Source organism: Balaenoptera acutorostrata, chromosome 16 (genome assembly GCF_949987535.1).
Source record: "Balaenoptera acutorostrata chromosome 16, mBalAcu1.1, whole genome shotgun sequence".
In the NCBI taxonomy this organism is placed as follows: Eukaryota; Metazoa; Chordata; class Mammalia; order Artiodactyla; family Balaenopteridae; genus Balaenoptera; species Balaenoptera acutorostrata.
In genome coordinates, this window is record NC_080079.1 from 27390242 (window position 1) to 27415232 (window position 24991).

The 24991-nt window shown below is 39.7% G+C and overlaps 1 protein-coding gene across 10 annotated transcripts in view; it reads left to right on the forward strand.

Annotated features, from left to right (window-relative positions):
* ARMH3 (armadillo like helical domain containing 3) overlaps positions 1-24991 on the forward strand; it is a 178373-nt gene that overhangs the window by 79741 nt on the left and 73641 nt on the right. For 9 of the 10 annotated variants that reach the window (XM_007187298.2, XM_007187295.2, XM_007187296.2 and 6 more), the window contains 3 exons: positions 7237-7319; positions 7858-7984; positions 19231-19306. In XM_007187298.2, the coding sequence (XP_007187360.1) occupies positions 7237-7319; positions 7858-7984; positions 19231-19306 (286 nt within the window). The remainder of the gene's footprint in view (positions 1-7236; positions 7320-7857; positions 7985-19230; positions 19307-24991) is intronic. The other variant, XM_057530782.1, reaches the window with a different exon arrangement.

The window sequence follows — 24991 nt, forward strand, 5'->3', positions numbered from 1 at the left end:
AGACCAGGTTCTAGTCCCTGCTTAGGCACTAACTAGTTGGGGTGGTGTTGGGGGGTTGTTTTCGAATCCAAAAAATGAGGGAGTTGGATTAAATGACCTCCAAGGTCTTTTCTAGCTCTAAAAGTCTAAAATCAGCTATGTCAAAGCCTCACAGACTTTGAACTCCCATCACGTCAGGTCAGAGGATAGAAGACAATGTGTGTGTAGTGATGTGTATAGGACACTGAACAGTTGATAGAATGAGTGCAAAGTCAGATGTTGAAGGAAAAAAGCATTATTTTATGAGATATTTGGGACATTCCTTCTTGAAGAGGAATCGTGGTCCCTGATGTCAGAGGCTTGTGGGAGCCAATTTTAAGGTTGCTTTGTTCATTTTAGCTGCCTATTAAATTCCCTCTAGAGAATGATAACTTCCAGGTAAGAAAACCCTGGCTTTTTTCAGAGGGTAGGGGGTCTGACCTGAATTGTCAGGGGCAGAATGCAGGTTTCCCCTGACACTGACTCTCAGAGTATTGAAGTGCTGGACTCTCCTTCTCAATACTGTTTGGCTCTGCTGACGTCTGTGGCAGTTAGGACACAGGCCACCTCTTGTCCTGTGCCAGAATTGCTCTCTTCCTCCCCTCATGTTTATCACTTTGTTATCCCTGACTCTGAATCCCAGAGATCAAGACTAGCTGTAGTCCAGCAGAGGAGAAATAAATCATTGCTCTCACTTCCTTTTCTCCAGGTTTTCTACCCCTTAATTACCGCATGACCACTGCTGAGGCTGCATCTTTGTGCTGTGTGTGCCTGGGACAAAAGCCCTCCTTGATTGGATATGTGCAAAAGCAGCTTTGTCTCTATCTAGCCATTATGTTGTGCAGAGTGCCACGTGTGTTACCCATCCTTTTCTCTTGTCTCCTGTGAGTTTAAGGAGTCTTATTGTCAGGTGATTTATCCATTAATAGGGCTTTTCTAAGCTCTGGGGTTAGGGGGTGGACTGGGCAGCCCCTACTCATTAAGGAGAGCGGTTTGGGCTGGGTTAGTGGTTGTTTTTTTTGCCCCCCCCCCCCCCCCCCGCCGCTGCCGTGCTGCGCGGCTTGCAGGATCTTAGTTCCCCGTCCAGAGAGTGAACCCAGGCCATGGCAGTGAAAGCGCTGAGTCCTAACCACTAGACCACCAGGGAATTCCCATGGGTTAGTCATTTTTATGTGGATTTTAGCTAGTCCCCTTCATTTTCTGAGCTCCTAGTAGGAGCTAAGCAGGTTGTGTGATCCAGAATGGGCTCCCATGGAGCTTTTTTGGGGTCCAGTCCAATAGATCACTTGTTAACAGACAGCATCAAAAGGGCCAGCTGCCTATCATTTGCCTTTCCATTATGAAACCTCAGAGAACTTGCGTCAGGGTGAAGAGTTCATAAATGAGGATGCCTATCTCCTTCATCCCTAGCAAGGCTTCTTTTTTTCTTTTTTTTGGTATTTGAAGGGAAGGTCCAGGCTTTAGAAACAGAACGTAGACAAGCTCTTGTACTTTTGCCTGCTGTTTCTTTACTGTACCTGTGCTTTTAGAGGATTGAGAGTGAGGGGTGTTGTGTGGCAGGCAGCAAGTGTCTGGAGAGACTGACTTCTACTCATCATTCCCTGCTGTTTCATATCAAAGCTCACATCTCTTTTCTAAGAGTAGTAAACTTCACACAAAGCTCAGACAGCATGGGAGAAAGGACTTCTTCGCTGGCAAAGAAGCTGATATGGTCTTAGAAAAGGAGAGGTCAAGCCTTTTTGTGTCTGTGGAAGTAGGAAGAGTTGAGGGGGAGAAGACAAAAGGAACATCAAATACTTGCAGCTGCTGAACCCCTTCTTTATAGTTCCCCATCAAACGGGGGAAATAGGTACAGGGGCAGTAGTCATGATGGGCAGAGAAGCAGAATTTATTTTATAGTCTTAGGTGAGAGAGTATAAGGCAACTGATAAATTATTTTATGCTTAATATTTATTTGCAAAACTGTCTTTAAAGCTGCACTGTTGGGGGCTTCCCTGGTGGCGCAGTGGTTGAGAGTCTGCCTGCCAATGCAAGGGACACGGGTTCAAGCCCTGATCTGGGAGGATCCCACATGCCGCGGAGCAACTAGGCCCGTGAGCCACAACTACTGAGCCTGTGCGTCTGGAGCCTGTGCTCCGCAACAAGAGAGGCCGCAATAGTGAGAGGCCCACGCACTGCGATGAAGAGTGGCCCCCGCTTGCCGCAACTGGAGAAAGCCCTCGCACAGAAACGAAGACCCAACACAGCCAAAAATAAATAAATAAAATAAAGAATTATTTAAAAAAAAAAAAAGTAAAAAAAAAGAAATAGGAAAAAATACCTAAAAAAAAAAAAGCTGCACTGTTAACCTAGGGACTTGGCAGGCAGTCTCATAACTGAGATTGCTTGGGTTTTAGCACTCTCTCCCCTCATTAAAGATTACAAGGCAAAAAGGGGACCTTTTCAGTAAATGTTGTCACAGTCAAGAGAGGACAGAGCAAGCTGCACTTTTGTTTAAATATTTAGTACAGTGAAGGGCTTTCTTTTTCTTCATGAGCTCCTTTCTTTTCTTTTTTTTTTTTTTTTTTATTCCTAGGTATTTTATTCTTTTTGTTGCAATGGTAAACGGGAGTGTTTCCTTTATTTCTCTTTCAGATTTTTCATCATTAGTGTATAGGAATGCAAGAGATTTCTGTGCATTAATTTTGTATCCTGCAACTTTACCAAATTCATTGATTAGCTCTAGTAGTTTTCTGGTGGCCTCTTTAGGATTCTCTATGTATAGTATCATGTCATCTGCAAACAGTGACAGTTTTACTTTTTCTTTTCCAATTTGTATTCCTTTTATTTCTTTTTCTTCTCTGATTGCCATGGCTAGGTCTTCCAAAACTATGTTGAATAATAGTGGTGAGAGTGGACATCCTTGTCTCGTTCCTGATCTTAGAGGAAATATTTTCAGTTTTTCACCATTCAGAATGATGTTTGTTACGGATTTGTCATATATGGCCTTTATTATGTTGAGGTAGGTTCCCTCTATGCCCACTTTCTGGAGAGTTTTTATCATAGATGGGTGTTGAATTTTGTCAAAAGCTTTTTCTGCATCTATTGAGATGATCATATGGTTTTTATTCTTCAGTTTGTTAATATGGTGTATCACATTGATTGATTTGCATATATTGAAGAATCCTTGCATCCCTAGGATAAATCCCACTTGATCATGGTGTATGATCCTTTTAATGTGTTGTTGGATTCTGTTTGCTAGTATTTTGCTGAGGATTTTTGCATCTATATTCTTCAGTGATATTGGTCTGTAATTTTCTTTTTTTGTAGTATCTTTGTCTGGTTTTGGTATCAGGGTGATGGTGGCCTCATAGAATGAGTTTGGGAGTGTTCCTTCCTCTGCAGTTTTTGGAAGAGTTTGAGAAGGATGGGTGTTAGCTCTTCTCTAAATGTTTGATAGAATTCACCTGTGAAGCCATCTGGTCCTAAACTTTTGTTTATTGGAAGATTTTTTTTTTTAAAAAGAATTCCTTTATTTTTATTTATTTATTTATTTTTATTTATTTATTTTTGGCTGTGTTGGGTCTTCGTTTCTGTGGAAGGGCTTTCTCAAGTTGTGGCAAGCGGGGGCCACTCTTCATCGCGGTGCACGGGCCTCTCACTATCGCAGCCTCTCTTGTTGCGGAGCATAAGCTCCAGACACGCAGGCTCAGTAGTTGTGGCTCACGGGCGTAGTTGCTCCGCGGCGTGTGGGATCTTCCCAGACCAGGGCTCGAACCCATGTCCCCTGCATTGGCAGGCAGATTCTCAACCACTGCGCCACCAGGGAAGCCCTACTGGAAGATTTTTTTTTTTTTTTTTAAAGTCAGGTTTGGTTTCTAGGCAAGTCCTTAAAATGGCGGAAGTTTTTTTTTTTTTTAAATTGTTTCTTTTTTTTTTTTAATTTTATTTATTTATTTATTTTTGGCTGTGTTGGGTCTTCGTTTCTGTGCAAGGGCTTTCTCTAGTTGTGGTGAGCGGGGGCCACTCTTCATCGCGATGCGCGGGCCTCTCACTATCGTGGCCTCTCTTGTTGCGGAGCACAGGCTCCCGATGCGCAGGCTCAGTAATTGTGGCTCACGGGCCTAGTTGCTCCGCGGCATGTGGGATCTTCCCAGACCAGGGCTCAAACCCGTGTCCCCTGCATTGGCAGGCAGACTCTCAACCACTGCGCCACCAGGGAAGCCCCTACTGGAAGATTTTTAATCACAGTTTCAATTTCATTACTTGTGATTGGTCTGTTCATATTTTCTATTTCTTCCTGCTTCAGTCTTGGAAGGTTATACCTTTCTAAAAATTTGTCCGTTTCTTCCAGGTTGTCCATTTTATTGGCATAGAGTTGCTTGTAGTAGTCTCTTAGGATGCTTTGTATTTCTGCAGTGTCTGTTGTAACTTCTCCTTTTTCATTTCTAATTTTATTGATTTGAGTCCTCTCCCTCTTTTTCTTGATGAGTCTGGCTAATGGTTTATCAATTTTGTTTATCTTCTCAAAGAACTAGCTTTTAGTTTTATTGATCTTTGTTATTGTTTTCTTTGTTTCTATTTCATTTATTTCTGCTTCGATCTTATGATTTCTTTCCTTCTGCTAACTTTGGGTTTTGTTTGTTCTTCTTTCTCTAGTCCCTTTAGGTGTAAGGTTAGATTGTTTATTTGAGATTTTTCTTGTTTCTTGAGGTAGGCTTGTATTGCTATAAACTTCCCTCTTAGAACTGCTTTTGCTGCATCCCATAGGTTTTGGATCATCGTGTTTTTGTTGTCATTTGTCTCTAGGTATTTTTTTATTTTCTCTTTGATATTTTCAGTGATGTTTTGGTTATTTAGTAACGTATTGTTTAGCCTCCATGTGTTTGTGTTTTTTATGCTTTTTTTCCCCTGTAATTGATTTCTAATCTCACAGCGTTGTGGTCAGAAAAGATGCTTGATATGATTTCAATATTCTTAAATTTACTGAGGCTTGATTTGTGTGTGAGCCAAGATGTGATCTATCCTGGAGAATGTTCCATGTGCACTTGAGAAGAAAGTGTAATCTGCTGTTTTTGGATGGAATGTCCTATAAATATCAATTAAATCTCTCTGGTCTCTTGTGTCATTTAAAGCTTGTGTACCCTTATTAATTTTCTCTCTGGATGATCTGTCCATTGGTGTAAATGAGGTGTTAAAGTCCCCCACTCTTATTGTGTTACTGTCGATTTCCTCTTTTATAGCTGTTAGCAGTTGCCTTATCTATTGAGCTGCTCCTATGTTGGGTGCACATATATTTATAATTGTTATATCTTCTTTTTGGATTGATCCCTTGATCATTATGTAGTGTCCTTCCTTGTCTTGTGTAACATTCTTTATTTTAAAGTCTATTTTATCTGATATGAGTATTGCTACTCCAGCTTTCTTTTGATTTCCATTTGCATGGAATATCTTTTTCCATCCCCTCGCTTTCAGTCTGTGTTTGTCCCTAGGTCTGAAGTGGGTCTCTTGTAGACAGCCTATATATGTGTCTTGTTTTTGTATCCGTTCAGCGAGCCTCTGTGTTTTGGTTGGAGCATTTAATCCATTCACGTTTAAGGTAATTATCGATATGTATGTTCCTGTTACCATTTTCTTAATTGTTATGGGTTTGTTTTTGTAGGTCCTTTTCTTCTCTTGTGTTTCCCACTTAGAGAAGTTCCTTTAGCATTTGTTGTAGAGCTGGTTTGGTGGTGCTGAATTCTTAGCTTTTGCTTGTCTGTAAAGCTTTTGATTTCTCCATCGAATCTGAATGAGATCCTTGCCGGGTAGAGTAATCTTGGTTGTAGGTTCTTCCCTTTCATCCCTTTAAATATATCATGCCATTCCCTTCTGGCTTTTAGAGTTTCTGCTGAGAAATCAGCTGTTAACCTTATGGAAGTTCCCTTGTATGTTATTGGTCGTTTTTCCCTTGTTGCTTTCAATAATTTTTCTTTGTCTTTAATTTTTGTCAGTTTGATTACTGTGTGTCTCAGTGTGTTTCTCCTTGGGTTTATCCCGCCTGGGACTCTCTGCGCTTCCTGGACTTGGGTGGCTATTTCCTTTCCCATGTTAGGGAAGTTTTCGACTATAATCACTTCAGATATTTTCTCGGGTCCTTTCTCTCTCTCTTCTCCTTCTGGGACCCCTATAATGCGAATGTTGTTGCGTTTAATGTTGTCCCAGAGGTCTCTTAGGCTGTCTTCATTTCTTTTCATTCTTTTTTCTTTATTCTGTTCTGTGGCAGTGAATTCCACCATTCTGTCTTCCAGGTCACTTATCCGTTCTTCTGCCTCAGTTATTCTGCTATTGATTCCTTCTAGTGTATTTTTCATTTCAGTTATCGTATTGTTCATCTCTGTTTGTTTGTTCTTTAATTCTTCTAGGTGTTTCTTCTTTAATTTTTCTAGGTCTTTGTTGAACATTTCTTGCATCTTCTCTATCTTTGCCTCCATTCTCTTTCTGGGGTCCTGGATCATCTTCACTATCGTTATTCTGAATTCTTTTTCTGGAAGGTTGCCTATCTCCACTTCATTTAGTTGTTTTTCTGGGGTTTATCTTGTTCCTTCGTCTTGTACATAGCCCTCTGCCTTTTCATCTTGTCTATCTTTCTGTGAATGTGGTTTTGTTCCACAGGCTGCAGGATTGTGGTTCTTCTTGCTTCTGCTGTCTGCCCTCTGGTCCATGAGCTCCTTTCTTATCCAGAGCTGAAGCAGTAGGTTCTACAGTATATCTGGCACATCTGTTGACCAGTTAGAATTAAAACATGTCCTTCTTAGCAGTGATGTTTGAAACAGTTACTTAACTAAAACTTGGTGACTTGGGATGCTAGCATCCTGCGGTGAGAAGGGGACACTCAATAAACTGAGCAAATTTGATGTGGAAATCACCATGCAGGAGTAAATTTGGAACACTGAAATGTCCATTTTATAATTAAATTTCTGAGCTCAATTGCTGTTTAAGAAGTGGCAAAAAGTAGATTTTTAAAAACCTATGGGCAGATAAGCAGACATGTGCTTGGGAAGGTCAGTCCTTTCTTCAAATACACTTACTTTGCCTGCTTTTAAAAAGTCCTTAGTAGCTGTGATGTACTCATTCTAGCCCTGTTTGGATTTCTGTAGAGCTAGTCTACTTTCATTGCTTTCATTTAATAACTTTATTGATTATGCTTTGATTACCTTATTGATGCCTTTCTTTCTTTTTTTTTTTTTCTTTTTTAAGCCTTGATAAATTTGCTGAAGTTCCTTATGTCAAATGAGACTGTACTTTTGGCCAAACACAACATTTTTACCTTAGCCCTTATGGTGAGTAGCAAAAAAATATATTTATTTTTATGAAGCTGTACCCTAAGGCAGAAATGGGCTGGTTTGAGACAGGAGCTGGTATTCTAGGGATTAAGCCATAGGGAAAACCAGGCCTTTATTTTCCCTTTGGATCAGAATCTCTATACCGGTGCTCCCCACTTTCACCTATGTCTTTGGAGAACCTGGGGCTCTTTCATGAGATAATGGTAACACACCATTATATGATATTCCCACCACACAGATATAAGAGGTGTAAATTAATTTCAAGAGCACTGATAATACTAAAAAGTAGAAAATAATTAGGAAGTGGTGAGTTTTGAGTACTTATTACTTTATTTTAATATAATTTATTGAATTGCAAGTTTATGTAAGTTAATTTTTAATAATGACTTTGTTTAATAACCAGCTCACAAAATTTCTGAAAATTTAACAATTAACTCTTGCAAGACAATAAGAGCTGGCTATAGCACACTACTGGTAATACCCTTCTGGTCTTCATAGTATGATACCTGTTTATGGGCTTTTGCTTCTTTTTTAGATTGTGAACCTATTTAATATGTTTATCACATATGGCGATACATTCCTGCCCACCCCCAGTAGTTATGATGAACTCTACTATGAGATTATCCGCATGCACCAGAGCTTTGACAACCTCTACTCCATGGGTAAGCTGTCTTCTTTTTATTCCTCTCTCCCCATCAGCTGTGATTTTTGGTATATGAGAGGAAAAGACTACAAAAGATTCTCCTCTAGTTGCTTGGTGCCCTTGCTTGGCACAGAACTATGTAGTCTCCTTTTCTCAGGCAATAAGAAAGAATATGTGGACTTCTTTGCCTTCAGGAACTCAGAATTCATCTCAGTAGAAAGCTGGTTAGCTTCCCTGTAGCCCTTTCTTGATGTTTGTGAAAGAGAGAGAATAGGGAGGCTTGTGGATTTAGTGAATACCAGTGAGATCAGAGTGAGAGTGGGTGGGAGTTGACAGCAGCAAACAAAAGAGCTTGGATCCCAAGGGAACATTGTGTGATTTGAGAAGGTACAGGGTTTTAAGGAGTTTTAATATACCTAGGTATTTTTAGCATAACTCACAAGAGGAAGTGGGCATTAGATAAAAATTTTTGTTGCAAACCTTTTGGCAATTGGCTCACTAAAAATTTACTCTGTAGCTGTAATGAGTATAACTTATTTCTGAAAGAGGTCATGTATCCCTGTAAGTTTGAGTGAAGAGGCTACTCAAACCCACCTAAGTTTGAAAGGTCTTTATAGTGCCCAGAAACAGAAAGCCACTCAATAAAGCTGTCTGTTAAAAAACTCCAACTTATTAGCTTTATTGGGATGTAATTGATATATAATAAACTGCACTGTTTTTTTTAAAATTTTTTATTTATTTTGTGGCTGCGCCACGCAGCCTGTGGGATCTTAGTTCCCCAACCAGGGATGGAACCCGCGCCCCCTGCAGTGGAAGTGCAGAGTCTTAACCACTAGACCGCCAGGGAAGTCCCAAACTGCATCCTTTTAAAGTATACAATTTTTAATAAGTTTTAGCGTATTTATATGTATGTGAAGCTGTCATTACAATCAAGATAATGTACATATCCATCCCCTCCCTAAAATTTCGTTGTGTCCCTTTTTTTTTTTTTTTTTAAGGAACTCGTTTATTTATTTATTTATTTATTTATTTATTTATGGCTGTGTTGGGTCTTCGTTTCTGTGCGAGGGCTTTCTCCAGTTGCGGCAAGTGGGGGCCACTCTTCATCGCAGTGCGTGGGCCTCTCACTGTCGCGGCCTCTCTTGTGCGGAGCACAGGCTCCAGACGCGCGGGCTCAGTAGTTGTGGCTCACGGGCCTAGTTGCTCCGAGGCACGTGGGATCTTCCCAGACCAGGGCTCGAACCCGTGTCCCCTGCATTAGCAGGCAGATTCTCAACCACTGCGCCACCAGGGAAGCCCCGTTGTGTCCCTTTATGTCCCTTTTACCACCTCTATCCCTCACCCACCATCCCTGGACAACCACTGACCTGCTTTTTGTCACTGTCGATTAGTTTACTTTATCCCTTTCATTGGGTCTATTCGTGAGAAGTTCATCTTCTGCTTGGGACTCCTGTATGATGAGAAAGCTAGAGGGGATTTGGAACAAATACCTGGAGAAAGAGTAGAAGCAAACCATGGAAAAGAAGGATTGCCTAGGAGGAAAAAATTTTTTCTATTTCCCTACTCTCTTATTCTCAGCGTAATAGCTTTAGCATCAGGTCAGCTCCCGTCAGAATATTAAGTTCCCACTGTCACATCAAGACACACGTCTCTTTTTTTTAGGAGCTAGGAAGTGTTCCATGAGAACCCTCTGGCAAACTTCCCATTGGCAAAAGGTGCTCAGAGTACCCTGGTGTGGTTTGCATGTACCCGGCTTTACCAATGTCCTTGTTTTCAAGAATATAGGATTTTCCAAGGGTGAAGAGCTACCCCAGAGGCTTTAGCACCCATTAATAGATGAATAAAGATGTCTTTCAGTGAGGAAAGGAAAGAGAGTTGGAATGGGGGAGGTATTTTATAGACATCTGACTTACCTGCTCCACTGTGCCATATACACAAATGAGATAAACCCTTGTAGCCACAGCAATAAGATAAGAGAGGACATCTGGGAATGCTCAAATCTGCTAACGGAATTAAAATGGTAACCAAGAAAGTACAAATAGGAAAGCGAAAATTTCACTAAATGAAACACAACAAATAGTAGGAGGTGGCATGTTTCAGTTCTCTCCATTTTGTATAAAGTATGAGGAAACTTCTGGTGGAAAAAAACATTTGTTTTAAGTCAGGTTTTTTGACGTATAATTTACATATATGGTAAAATTCACCCTAAATGTACAATTCTGAGTTTCAACAAATGCATATGGAAGTGTAATTATCACAGAAAATCAAGATATAGAAGGGTTTCACTATCTCAAAAACTTCTCTTGTGCTCCTGTGAGGTCAACTCTTCCACCCACCCCAATCCCTAGCAACCACTGATCTGTTCCATGTCCGCATGGTTTTGCCTTTTCTAAAAAAATATATTGAAGAAATCATACAGTCTTTTGAGTCTGGCTTCTTTTTTTTAAATTAATTATTTATTTATTTTATTTTTGTTTGCTTTGGGTCTTCGTTGCTGCACACGGGCTTTCTCTAGTTGTGGTGAGTGGGGGCTGCTCTTCGTTGCAGTGCGTGGGCTTCTCATTGCTGCAGCTTCTCTTGTTGTGGAGCACAGGCTCTAGGGTGCACAGGCTTCAGTAGTTGTGGTGCACTGGCTTCAGTAGTTGTGGTGCATGGGCTTAGTTGCTCCGCGGCATGTGGGATCTTCCCGGACCAGGGCTCAGACCCGTGTCCACTGCATTGGCAGGCGGATTCTTAACCACTGCAGGGGAAGCCCTGGCTTCTTATACATAGTAATTTGTTTGAAGTTATCCATGTTGATGCATGTATCAGTAGTTCATTCCTTTTTATTATGGAATAATATTCCATTGTGGGAATATGCCAGCTTAGTTTATCCATTTATCAGTGGAAGGACATTTAGGAGGTTTCCAGTTTTTAGCGATTGTAAATAAAGCCCCTGTAAACATTTTTGTACAGTTTTATGTGAACACAAGTTTGCATTTCACTTGATTACATACCTATGAATGGGATTTTTGGGTATTATGTAAGTATATGTTGAACTTTATAAGAAACCGCCAAACTGTTTTCCAAAGTGGATGTACTATTTTACATTACTTACAACAGTATGCAAGAGTTGTAGTCACTCAATATCCTAGCTGGCATTTTTTTTTTTTTTTTTTTAGGCTTCTTACAGGTGTGTAGCGATATCTCATTATGGTTTTAATTTGCATTTTCCTGATGAATAATGGTGTTGAGCATCTTTTCCTATTCTTATTTGCCATCCATATATCTTTGGTGAAGGATTTGTTCAGATTTTTTGCCCATTAAAAAAAAAATTTGCATACCCGTGTTTATGGCAGCACTATACACAATTGTCAAAAGATGGGAGCAACCCAAATGTCCATCAACAGATGAATGGATAAATAAAATGTGACATATACATATAATGGGTTGCTATGCAGCCTTTAAAAAGAAGGAAATCCTGTTACATGCTACAATGTGGATGAATGTTGAGTATACTATGCTAAGTGAAATAAGCCAGTCACAAAAGGTTTCCACCTGTATGAAGTATCTAAGGTAGTCAAATTCATGGATACAGAATGGTGGTTACCAGGCGGTGGTGGAGAGGGTGCAAAGGGAGTTGTTTAATAGTTACAGAGCTTCAGTTCTGCAAGACAGAAAGGTTCTGGAGATCTGTTTCACAACAGTGTACATATACTTTACATCATTGAACTGTACATTTAGAAATAGGTTAAGGTGGTAAATTTTATGATTGGTATTTTTTACCACAATAAAAAAAAATATACTAAACTCTAGACTTTATTTGGATTCTGCTAATTTCTCTAATGTTCCTTTTGTATTCCAGGATCTCATCCATTGCTACATTTACTCGTGATGTCTCCTTAGTCTCTTTTTATCTGACAGTTTCTTAGTGTTTGCTCATTTTTCATGGCCTTGACAGTTTTGAGGAGAACCTTCTTCAATTTGGGTTTGTCTGATGACTTACTCATGGTTGGACTAGGGTTATGCGTTTGGGGGAAGAATGCCACAGTGTCAGAGTGGCCTTTTCATCACATCAAGGGTATATGTTATTAACATGACTTAATCACTGGTGATGTTAATCTTGATCACTTGGTTAAGGAAGTGTTTGCAAAGTTTCTCCTCTGTAGGGTTGCTTTTTTCCTCCTGTTCCGTGCTCTGTTCTTTGGAAGCAAGTCACTAAATGCAGCCAACTTTAGAGTTAGTGTTGTACCACTTCAGTAAAATATACAAGCTTTGCTACTATATAGGGTTCTCTAATCACCAGCCCGCCACACTTACTTTGGTATTATAGTTGTCATATGTATTACATCTACACTGAAAACCCCACCAGACAATGCTATAATTTTCACTTGTGACAATCATCCAAATTCTAAAGAACTTCAGAGGGAAAAATACATTTTTTATATTTGCCTATATGTTTTCCATTTCTGTTGCTCTTTTTATTCCTGAAGATCCAAATTCCTTTCTGATATCATTTCTCACAGTCTTAAGAATTTTCTGTAGCATTTTTTGGGGCTTCTGGTGACAAGATTTTGTTTTGTTGTTTGTTTTCTTTCATTCCTGAAGGGTATTTTTGCTGGATATAGGATATTGAACTATAGTTCTTACCTTTAAGTACTTTGAAGATGTTATTCCCCTTTTTTTGGCCCGTATGGTTTCTGATAATAAATCTGTGTTCATTTGAATCATGTTCCCTTGTTTGTAATAATGTTGTTTTTCTCCCGCTTCTTTTAAATTACTTTTCCTTATCTTTGGCTTTCAGAAGTTTGATTATGAAATGTTTTGGCCTGGTTTTTCTTTGTTTTTATCCTGTTTGGGGTTTGCTGAGGATCTTGAATCTCACCAAATTTGGGAGTTTTCAGCCATTCTTTTTTTTAAATTTTTATTTATTTATTTATTTATTTATTTTTGGCTGCATTGGGTCTTTGTTGCTGAGTGCAGGCTTTCTCTAGTTGTGGCAAGTGGGGGCTACTCTTTGTTGCAGTGCGCGGGCTTCTCATTGCGGTGGCTTCTCTTGTTGCAGAGCATGGGCTCTAGGCGCACAGGCTTCAGTAATTGTGGCCTGTGGGTTCAGTAGTTATGGCTCACGGGCTCTAGAGCGCAGGCTCAGTAGTTGTGGTGCATGGGCTTAGTTACTCTGCAGCATGTGGGATCTTCCTGGACCAGGGCTTGAACCCGTGTCCCCTGCGTTGGCAGGCGGATTCTTAACCACTGTGCCACCAGGGAAGCCCCAGCCATTCTTTTTTGCAAATTGTTTTCTGCCTTTAATTTCTCTCTCCCTTTCTTCTTGGACTACAATCACACGAATGTTAGACTTTCTGATATTGTTACACAGGTCTCTGAGGCCCTGTTTTTCCCCCCGTTTTTTCCTGTTCTTCATGTTTAATAATTTCTATTGTTCTGTCTTTAGGTTTACTGATTCCTGTGTCAATCTATTCTGCTATTAAGTCCATCTAGAGAATTTTTTATTTTACATAATATATGTTTTACTTCTAAATGTTTTAATTGGTTCCTTTTTATAGTTTCAATTTCTCTCCTGAGAAGTTCTACCTTTCCATTCATTCAGGAATGTTTGCCTTTTTCTTATGGAGCATATTTGTAATAGTTGCTCTAAAACTCTTTGATAATTTTAACATCTGTGTCACATCAGGCATCTGTTTGTCTTTTCTCTTGAGAATTTGTCACATTTTCTTGTTTTATTGTATATCCTGGTTCTTTGTATGTCCTGGTTCCTTATAAGTTTAGTAATTTTGGATTACATCCTGGACATTTTTCTTATGTTGTGTAGACTCAGGGTTCAGTTATAATCTGGAGGGTTGTTTTTTTTTTTTTGATATTAGTAGGCAATCAATCCAGTTAGACCACAGGTTCTTTCTCACTTTCTGTAGGTAGTGGTTCCAATATCAGTTCAGTTTTCAAAGCCCTTTCTGTGCTACTTTGGATCTGGTCCACATACTCACCACTCGGGAGACTGGACTGTAGTTCAAATTGCAGTTTAGTTTTTAAAGGGTTTGCTTTGCTGCTTTGTATTTGTTCCATGCTTGGTCAACTCCCATGAGCCTAACTTTCATATGCGGAATTAGAGGAACACTTTCTCCTGGTCTGTCCAGGATTCCCTCTATGTTCTCTGGGCAGCAGAAGCCCCTTTTCCTGGTTTCTGTCTACAGAAAGATGAGGTTTCTATTGAAGTTTTAGCCATCCACCCAACTCCTCTATCATGCATCTCTGTGACTGTCTGGATCTTGAGGCAAACCTGCAAGAGAAAAATAGGAAAAAAGAAACCCTGGAAACCCACTTTTGTGGGTGTTTCTCCAAATTTTGACTCCCCTCTATAATCTGTCTGCTTTTGTTTAATTTTCAGAGCCCTCAGGTTGTACTTTTTATATTTTATACAGGATTTTTAACTGTAATCAGCAGGAGAGGCTGAAGTAGGCTTACTCTGCCACACTGGAAGTGGAGTCTCACCTTCAGTTTTTTTTTTTTTTTTTTTTTTCCACCTTCAGTTTTTAAAGACATTTTTGCTGAATATAGAATTTTTCTTTCAATACTTAAAAAAAATGTCATTTTGTTGTTTTCTGGCTTGCATAGTTCCTGATGAGAAGTCTACTGTCATTCTTAGCTTCATTTCTCTGTATAATATATCTTTTTTCTCTGCATGCTTTTAACATTTTCTCTTTATTGCTGATTTTCAGTAGTTTATCATGTGCCTTAACATGGTTTTCTTTATTTTTCCTGGAGTCTCTTGAGCTTCTTGGATCTGTGGATTTCTAGTTTTCATCAAATGTGGAGAAGTTTTGGCTGTTAATTTCTTCAAATATTTTTCTGTCCCCTCTCCTCTTTTCTTGTTTTGGAACTTCAATTATATATATATTAGACCTCTTGACAGTGTCCCATAGGTCACTAAAGCTCTGTGGGTATTTTTTCCTTTCTTTCCATTTTTTTTTGGTCTTTTCTCTTTCATTTTATTTTATTTATTTATACTATTTATTTTTGGCTGCACTGGGTCTTCGTTGGGTCTTCGCGCGGGCTTTCTCTAGTTGTGGTGAGCAGGGGCTACTCTTCGTTGTGGTGCACGGGCTTCTCATTGTGGTGGCTTCTCTTGTTGCAGAACACGGGCTCTAGGCGCATGGGCTTCAGTAGTTGTGGCATGCAGGCTCAGTAGTTGTGGCTCGCGGGCTTAGTTCCTCCGCAGCATGTGGGATCTTCCTGGACCAGGGCTTGAACCTGTGTCCCCTGTGTTGGCAGGTGGATTCTTAACCACTGTGCCACCAGGGAAGTCCCTGTCTTTCATTTTAGATAGTTTCTATTCCTCAGTCTTCAAATTCACTGATCTTTTCTTCTGTATTTTTTTTAATATGCTGTTAATCTCATTAATCTCAGTTCATTTCATCCTAGTGTATTTTTTTGTTTCATAAAGCATTTTCTTCCCTAGAAGTTCTATTTAGACTTCTTTTTTTTAATATGTTCATTTCTTTCCTCATCATGTTTATATTTTCCTCAATCTTCCTGAGCATATGGAGCATATTTACAATAGCTGTTTTAATGTCCTTTTCTGCTAATTCCATCATCTCTCTTCATGTCTAGATCTGTTTCTATTGACTGATTTTTCTCCTGCTTATGGGTCATATTTTTTTCTACTTCTTTGAATGCTGGTAATTTTAAAATTGGATTTATAACATTGTAATGTTAATGTTGTAAGTGCTTGATTTTCTTATGTTTCTTTATATGGTGTTGGACTTTGTTCTGGAATGCCGTTATGTTGTGTGGCATCAGTTTCATCCTTTTAGGGTTTGCTTTTAAGGGTTGTTAGGGAAGGTAGAGAGCAACTTTTATTATGGGCTAATTTGGCCCCATTACTAATAATGCAGTACCCATCTGCAGACTCTACCTGATAACCCATGTATTAGTAGGTTTTGCCACTCTTGCTGGTAGAAACGCAAATTATTTTATTTGTGGAGCCTTCCATGAGCTCCACAATTTCTTCTCTTTTCCAGTGGTTCTTCACCGCCAGCTTTGGGTAGTTTCCTCTTCCCTGTGTGAAGATTGGTGCTCAGCAAAAGATGTAAGAGGACCCCTCTACAAACTTCCATAGTTCCCTGTCAAACTCCCTCCTCTACAGTACTCTACCCCACAAATTCTAGGTGCCTTGGCCTGTCCAGTTGCTCATGTCTATGTCTTTGGCTTGGCATGACTTCTGGATTCTGTTTAAGTTCCTCCTCCCTGCCCTGTAGGCTAGAAACTTTTTCACATAGTAAGCTGGGATAATCGTAGGGTTCACTTTGTTTGTTTTCCTTCTTCAGGGATCACAGTTCTGTATACCTGTTGTCCAGTGTCTGAAAACTCTTGTTTCATATATTTTGTTCAGTTTTCTATTGTTTAAGGTAGGAAGGTTAATTATGTCTTGATACTCCATCATGGCTAGAAGAGGAAGCCTCACTGAGACTTTTTTGATAAAGGCACACATTTAATATTCCTATGGCATTAATTTATTGCAGTGATATCCACTGAATAGGAAGGACCTCGACACAAGCTGCCCTGAACCATAAATGATACCATATTTTGAGCTGTTTTTTCCATTAAAAAAAAAAAAAGATAATTAGAAAAGAAAAAGCAAGGTAAAAAAAATTTTACAATCTCTCCTTTCTAGTATGACCACTGTTTTCATAGTTGTATATTAGTCTACTTGTATGCATAGCTTTACATAGTTGTAATCATGTTTTCCTATTTCGTGTTTTTTTAAACTGTCAGAACATTTTCCTATTTTTTTGTCATTTTCTTAGGTCTCTTTCTCTCTCTCCCTCTCTCTCTTTTTTTTTTTTAATTTTTTTTTAAAAATAAATTTATTTATTTATTTTTGGCTGTGTTGGGTCTTTGTTTCTGTGCGAGGGCTTTCTCTAGTTGCGGCAAGCGGGGGCCACTCTTCATCGCGGTGCGCGGGCCTCTGTTGCGGCCTCTCTTGTTGCAGAGCACAGGCTCCAGACGCGCAGGCTCAGTAGTTGTGGCTCATGGGCCCAGTTGCTCCGCGGCATGTGGGATCTTCCCAGACCAGGGCTCAAACCCGTGTCCCCTGCGTTGGCAGGCAGATTCTCAACCACTGCGCCACCAGGGAAGCCCCTCTCTCTTTTTTTTGCATAGTATGGATGTAGTTTATTTAACCCTTCCTTCTTTTCACGGAAATTACGGTTTCCAGTTTTTGCTATTACTTAACTCTCTTTCTTTAATGGCCACATAGCATGCTATTTTTGTGTACCATAATTTACTACATAAATGGTAACCTTAGCTTGAGGCATTTAGGGCATTTTGAGATAATTTTGTGTTTAAATTTGGTAACTTAGAAAAGAATGTAAAAGCCTATGGCATTTCCAAGGGAAATGCAGTGATGAGGTTATCTGGGTGCTTGTTCACTAAGAACAGAACTGACAGCATGTTAATAGAGAAATAATACAGGGACAGAGTTAAATACCTCTCTGAGGTAAGGAGAGTAAAATTCAGCTCAATTCCGTAAGTGTTAGGTCCTCACCATCAGAGAATTTATGATTTAGTGGAGGGTCTAGTGAAAAACAGATGCATCTAAACAGTTTTTGCAATTGAGTTGAAAAAAATACATCTGACCTGCTTGAAACAATTTTGTTCATTACGTGAATAAATTTGCACAAACACTGGGTGAAACCTGAGTTCAGACTGTAGAGCGCTAACTTGAAACTATACCAAGTTCCGTTCACTAAATCTTGTAAATTAGAAAAGCAGCACTCTGATAATGTTTTATTAAGGCTTCCATGTTCTCTTTCATAAAATTGCATGAATTTATAAAAATGAAGTATTGCTAGAATAGATGCAGAGCAGCCAGATGAACTTTCTTTCCCTATTACAGTTATAGGCCCTCCCTCTAGTAGAACTGCTGCTACTACTCTTCTTGCTAGAGGAATACTGGTCAGGAGTAGGTAGTGATGGTACTCAGATGTAAAGTTCCTATGCAGATTGATTACACATTTCTTAATGTTACTTAGGCTCTGACTTCCAACCTTTGAGAAAGTCTCAGGTACATTCTTTTATTTGTTTGGGAGACAAGTCTACTTAAATTCATAATAGCTAATACTTATATAACATTTACTATGTGCCATGCACTGATCTAAGGCTTTATCTGTAACTATTTGATTTTCGTGATTATCCTTTCATGTAAGTATTGGTATTATTCTCTAGTAAGTGGCAGGGGCTGGACTGGGACTCTGACAGTTGGCTTCAGAGTTCACACTCTTAACCACTCACTGTGTAAGTACAGGCTGTAGAACCATTCCCTCCAGGTTTAAATTCTAGCTCCATTACCTACAACTCTGTGAATGAACTTGATCAATTAATTATTTGTCTCCTCTGAGTCTCATACGTATGCTGTATTGCATATAACCTCTGTCCAATTTCTGACACATAGTAAACTCTCTACATGTTTAGCTCATATTAGTTATTCATTTGTTAAAAACATATGCTTGGAGTGCCCACCATATGCTTGCTCTTTCAAGGAGCACTTGTGCTGGTTTGTCTCTTTTCTAAAATAGTGTAGGTACTGTAATGTGTGACCATAAAGCTCATAGCTGATAGAGGATATGATGATCTGTATTTCCATCATTCCTTCTCCTGTGAGTAAGGGTGGAAAAGAGACATTGGTCAGAGAAGGGAAGAATATTCCTGTTGATTCATGTTGCAGGTCACACAGTTAAGTCAGAGGAGCTAAAACAGGTTACTCCTTGATTGAAACATGACCATCCTCTATCTTGCAAGGTTATTTGTCCTGTTTGGCCCAGCTTAGACCTTCAGGAGAAAGACACACTGTATGTGGAGCAGGAGGGGGCACTTACTCAGCTGGCCAGTTCCACTAAATCAGCCCCAACCATTAGGGAAATGATAAATGTGGCAATCAGGTGACCCATCACCACCCCAGTGTAGATTTTAAATGAATGCAAAAACTGAGTATGGAAACCTGTTAGCAGGGAGTGGAGAGAGGGGAACCCAAGGCAGAGGAGGAGTAGAATATTTTGATAGAAAGTGAAAAAAAGAGGAAAAAGTGTGCGGTAAAGATAGTTGAGAATAAGCCCTTATGTTTTTTCCCTAGATGAAGATGTCTTAAATAGAAGATTGGCACAGGCTCCATTTGGTTATTCTAATAGTGATATTCTGCGATGTGTCTTCATTCCTCATATTTGTGTTTTATACCAGGGGTCTGACACATCTTTGTTCTTTCCTTTTTTACAGTCCTGAGGCTTTCTACGAATGCAGGCCAGTGGAAAGAAGCAGCTAGCAAGGTGACCCACGCATTGGTTAATATCAGGTGAGGAATGAGGGTTTATCTCTTTCAGAGTTCCTTGGCTCATCCTGAGGTTTATTGTACCTTTCTAAGTGGAGTGTGTTGAACAGCACCACTATTTTAAGCCCTGATGTCTGTAGGAGTGGAAGAAATTGTCATATTTGATCAAGAAAAGCAGGAATGCATGTGACTTTCATTTTGTCATATTGAAATAGCTCACAGTGTTTGCTCTTCTCTGAATTTTCTTACCAAGAGGTGGTTGGAAGCCCTTTTCAGCATCTTTGTTGCCAAAGTGTTTTCTGTGTATAGGTCATCTGAAAGCTGTTCTGTGGCAATTTTTTCTGTCATTCTCCAAGAGTTGAATGAATGACTCATGGGGATCTGGAACTTTGACGTTTTGCTTTACATGGCTATTTCTATTTGTGGTAAACAGAGCCAAATGGAGCTCATGGGGCTAAGTCATTTTAGGTTTCTTATGAAACAGCAAGGCAATTATAGAGTGCTGTATGTATTGGATAAAATTGAGTCAGACATGGAGTTGGTTTAGGGTTTTGAGGAAATAGCACACACTCACAGGAGTGAGCTGTTTGTAAATGGAGAGAATGTGCCTTCAGTATTATGAAACCTAAAGCTGGCTTTTCTTACATTCCTTGCTCCCTTTGTGCCTATCATTTTTCATTTTCTCAACAGTTATTATATTGCTCTTGCAAACAATTGAAAAATTAACATTGAGTAGAAGAGGCAAACCCAACAGATGGGGAAACTTGATTTAGCTCCAGATGTAAGCCTTGCCAGACATTTCCAGTAATAGTAATGCACATTTACAACTTGGTATAGATTCTAATTTGTGACAGAGCTGGGATTGTGTTTGTTCCTATATCTTTCTTTTCTTGCCCTTTTGGTTTTTTTTTAAGGTAAAATGTCCTGTCCCTGCAGTGATTTACTAATGTTTGGCAAATCTGGGAACAAAAGAAAAAGTGTGAAATGTGTGTGTTGGGAGGGCTGGGATGAGGGAGCATGGGGGTGAGATGTGCTAACAAGATTGTTTTGAAGGTATTGAAGGTTGATCTGCCTTACCTGACCCCAGAGACATTTTGTAGTAAACACGGTTTTATAAATCTCACAACTAAATACATAACTGCATCGAGCAAATAAGCCAGATACTATAGTAAGGCCTTATGATAAGTGTGATTTTCTGTAGGATTCAGGAATTACAAACTGCTTTCTCCCAAATATCCCTTTGTGACCCAAGGGCAATATGACAAATGTGAGTGTTTGAAAGAAACACCAGATTCCAGGCAACAGTATGAAGTGCATATGGGTATAATTTATGTTGTGTTTATTTATTCATGTATTTACTTAGGCTTTCCAGGCAGTTCCTTTTCATCTGGGGCCTGTTCCCTTGATCACAATCCTTTATGCTTGCTTTATCTCCTACTTTGTTGCTTTTCCTTTCAGTGGCTTCTGGCTTGGCTGCTGTCATTCTTCCCAAGGGCCATCAAACAGCTGATTTAAGCTATTGGCCTGTCCTTTTTCTGAATAGCCCAGAAACGACTGGCCTGAGCTTTGAGTAGATAACCATGACCTCTTCCTTCTCTTTGTAGGTCTCTATCAGGCCTACCTATACCTCCATTTTCATTTTCTCAAACTTCTTTGATGAACTTGCTGCAGAGAGTAATTATATCATCCTCACTGTTGCTAATGAATTAGACTTGGAGTATATGTAAAAAGTATCAAAGATCCAGTCAGTTTTTTCAAGAGATTACTGGAAGGATGTGTTAGAATATCACTTATCACCCTCAAGCCAGATCAGGGGGAAATACTGGTGATGCTGAGCCTGCAAAAGTTTACTTTTTTCCTTTTTAACATTTATTTTCACTTAATAAGTGCTAAACTTGTTGCTGCTCCTTCTTAAACTGCTATCTTCTTCAGTCGTCAAACTCTATAGCATGTATTATAAACTTTTAAAAAATATACTTTTTACCAATGAGGAAACTGAGTTTTAAGGATATTTGAATTGCAGAAAGTCCCACAATTGTTGTGTGGCAAAGTGGAGAATTAAACATAGGTCTTCTAATTCCCAAGTCCAGGGCTCTTTCTTTTATATAGTAACACCTCCTTCTATAGTGTTACATCAAAGGCTACTATGGAGGTACACAGAAAACTCAGTATGATGTATTGAAAGGGACATGGGCATGGAAATTTGAGTTAGAGAAACTGGGTTTTTAATTTTTGTCTCTACCACTTAATATATGATCTTGAGCAAGTTATTTAGCATCTCTGGACCTCTTTCCACTATCTATAAAATGGAGGTCATGATGATATCAATTGTTTTACAGGGAAGTGGTTGTGAGAATTACATATAATGTAACGTATGTTAAAGTATTTCATGAACTATAAAATACTGGTCATTTCATTTAGCGTAATGTCTGTACGGTTCATCCCTATTGTAGCATGTGTCAGAATTTCCTTCCTTTTTAGGCTGAATAATATTCCTGTTTATTTATTTATTCATTCATTCATTCATTCATTTATGGCTGCATTGGGTCTTTGTTGCTGCACATGGGCTTTCTCTAGTTGCGGCGAGCGGGGGCTACTCTTTGTTGCGGTGCGTGGGCTTCTCATTGTGGTGGCTTCTCTTGTTGCGGAGCACGGGCTCTAGGCGTGCCGGCTTCAGTAGTTGTGGCACACGGGCTCAGTAGTTGTGGTGCACAGACTTAGTTGCTCCACGGCATGCTTCCCGGACCAGGGCTCGAACCCGTGTCTCCTGCATTGACAGGCAGAGTCTTAACCACTGCGCCACCAGGGAAGCCCTAATATTCCATTTTATGTATATGCCACATTTTGTTTATCCATTCATCACTGATGAAACCCCAAGTGGATTGCTTCCACCTTTTGGTTGTTGTGGTTTTGGTTATTTGTACACGGGTGTACAAATATCTGTTCAGTTCCTGCTTTCACTTCTTTTGCGAATATACCCAGAAGTGGAATTGATGGATTGTATGGTAATCTTATGTTTAATATTTTGAGGAATTGCCATACCATTTTTCTGGTTTAGCATTCTGAGCCTTCCTTAGAATGTTTCCTAAGTGTGTCTTCATTTATCCCTTCTATAAATGTTAAAATGTTACCTGTAAAAGATGTTTTGCTTTTCTTTGTAGGTAGGCTGTGTTGCTTTGAATAAGGGTGTTCCAAGGAGTATTCTTTTCTCCGAGTTAGTATTCTCTTAGCTGAGGGCAAATAAGTGGTATGCCTAAGAAGTCAGCATTCCACTGAGCCGATGGTAATGAGTGCTGCCTTATGCTCCTTATGCTCCAAAGCTACAAAGTTGTAGCTTTGCTTCTTCTTTTTTTTAAAAAAATTAATTAATTTATTTATTTATTTTTGGCTGTGTTGGGTCTTCGTTTCTGTGCGAGGGCTTTCTCCAGTTGTGGCGAGCGGGGGCCACTCTTCATCGCGGTGCGCAGGCCTCTCACTGTCGCGGCCTCTCCCGTTGCGGAGCACAGGCTCCAGACGCGCAGGCTCGGTAGTTGTGGCTCACGGGCTTAGTTGCTCCGCGGCATGTGGGATCCTCCCAGACCAGGGCTTGAACCCGTGTCCCCTGCATTGGCAGGCAGACTCCCAACCACTGTGCCACCAGGGAAGCCCAGCTTTGCTTCTTAAGAGCCTTGTGTTGTACATCCATGACACTGTTAACTTTGGGTGGTTTAGAAAACAAGAGACTGTCAGAAAATTGGACCTGTGGGTCTCCCAGGGGTACTATGGGATATTTAACTTCTGGCCACCAAATTGATTATCAAGGACAGAGTGTATAAAGGCTTAGTAGTAAAGTTGTGATGGTATGCAACATTTACTTATATTGTTTGTAAATGTTGTGTTGATCCCACACCTGGAAAGGATTTCTTTCTTTCCTTTGTTGATCCCACACCTGGAAAGGATTTTCTTTTCTTTCTTTCTTTCTTCCTTTCTTCCTTTCTTCCTTCCTTCCTTCCTTCCTTCCTTCCTTCCTTCCTTCCTTCCTTTCTTTCTTTCTTTCCTCCCTCCCTCCCTCCCTCCCTTCCTTCCTCCCTTCCTTCCTTCCTTTTAAATTTGGCTGCACTTCATGGCATGCGGAACTTCCCCAACCAGGGATCAAACCCCTTCAGTGGAAGTGCAGAATCTTAACCACTGGACCACCAGGGAAACCCCCTGGAAAGGATCTCTAAGGCAGAGTGAACAAACTCTTAGCCACCTCTCCTGTAGTATGTATGTTCTTTGATAATCACGGCAAGGGATTGGGTTGCGTGTGAAATTTTCAGATACCTAACAGCTGGGAGGGCCTCCGAGACCGGTTTGCCAGTTGATGACAGCTACAAGTTATGTCTTTGGGATCTTCTGGAACGCAGTGCATGCAATGGCAACCCTAACAGTATCTCACCAACAGTGAAAAGCAGCAGAAAGGCTGCAGACCTTTCCTTTTTTTGGAGTTTAGATTGTGACAGTGAAAATTAAAAGTACTTCTACTTGCTTGGAGGCCTAAATTTGCTCGTCAGTCTGTTTGCTTTTTACTTGTCTTTCGTGGCTTAGTCATGCTAGTTCTTTAACTGTCAAAGTTATTTGTGTTTAAACAATTTGTCCTCTCTTCCTGTTTGATCCTTCAGAGAGATTCTTAAAATGCAGCTGCTTAGAAACTACTATTTTTATTGAAACACCTGATGTCATTAACATACAGGGCCCTATGTTTGTTACTCCCCATCAGAGGGTTGTTCCATTGCTTTGCCACAAGAAAAATAAAATAGTATTGCTCCACCTTTAAAATTCCACTTGGTATAATTATTACTTCAGCTGCCTTCACATATCTACTGATCCCCAAAGGAAAAATAACCTGAGGGACTATGCACAGGGATGGAAGGAAAACATTTTAGAAGTTTTGCTTGGAGACTTCTATGCTAAATATTTCCTGTCACCACTTAGCAGGCTACCCCAGTGAGGTCCTGTACTTTAGGGAAGATGTCTGCTGACTATTAACCTAATTAGTCAAAAGAGAAAAAGAAAAATGTTAGACTAAAATCTGACCTTCATCTAACCAAAGAACTTTCAAGGTAAGTAATTTGAAGCCCTTAATGAATCTCTTCAGGTTAACATCTTATTGCTTTTCACTTAATGAGCATTTTATTAGCACCAAGTTCACAATCCTTTTCTCTTGTTGCTCACAGAAATAGTGGCTGAATGACTGTGAATAGGTTTTTCTCCTGATCTGTAATTTTCTTAAGGTGGATAAAGTTTGATCTATGATATTACTCTATGGTTAATATATTAATTTTTCCTTTTATTTGGAATGCATTAAGCTAAAGTTTAGTTTGTCTTTGAGAATGCCTTTTTAGATACTGCTGGGGTTAGTGACAAGTCTGGGGTTTGGAATGAGAATTTAGTGCATTTCTTTGTAAGTCTCTTAATTGTTCACCTAGTGAGTTTGCCTCTTGTCCCCCTGTCTGCTCCAGTGGTCTTTTTGTTCCGATGCTGAGGTGTGCTCCTCCCTCCTGCTTATGTGCTTATGTAGCTATTTTCCTTCATCCTAAAAAATACTCCCTCAAAAAAAAAAAAAAAAAGGAATGCTTTAAATGTACACTCTGCTGGGGACTCTAAGGAACAAGAAAATCTCTCAGCACCCTCTGGATACGGGGGTTCACTGAGAATAACACCCTTTGGAGTGGGCTGTGTATAGAATTC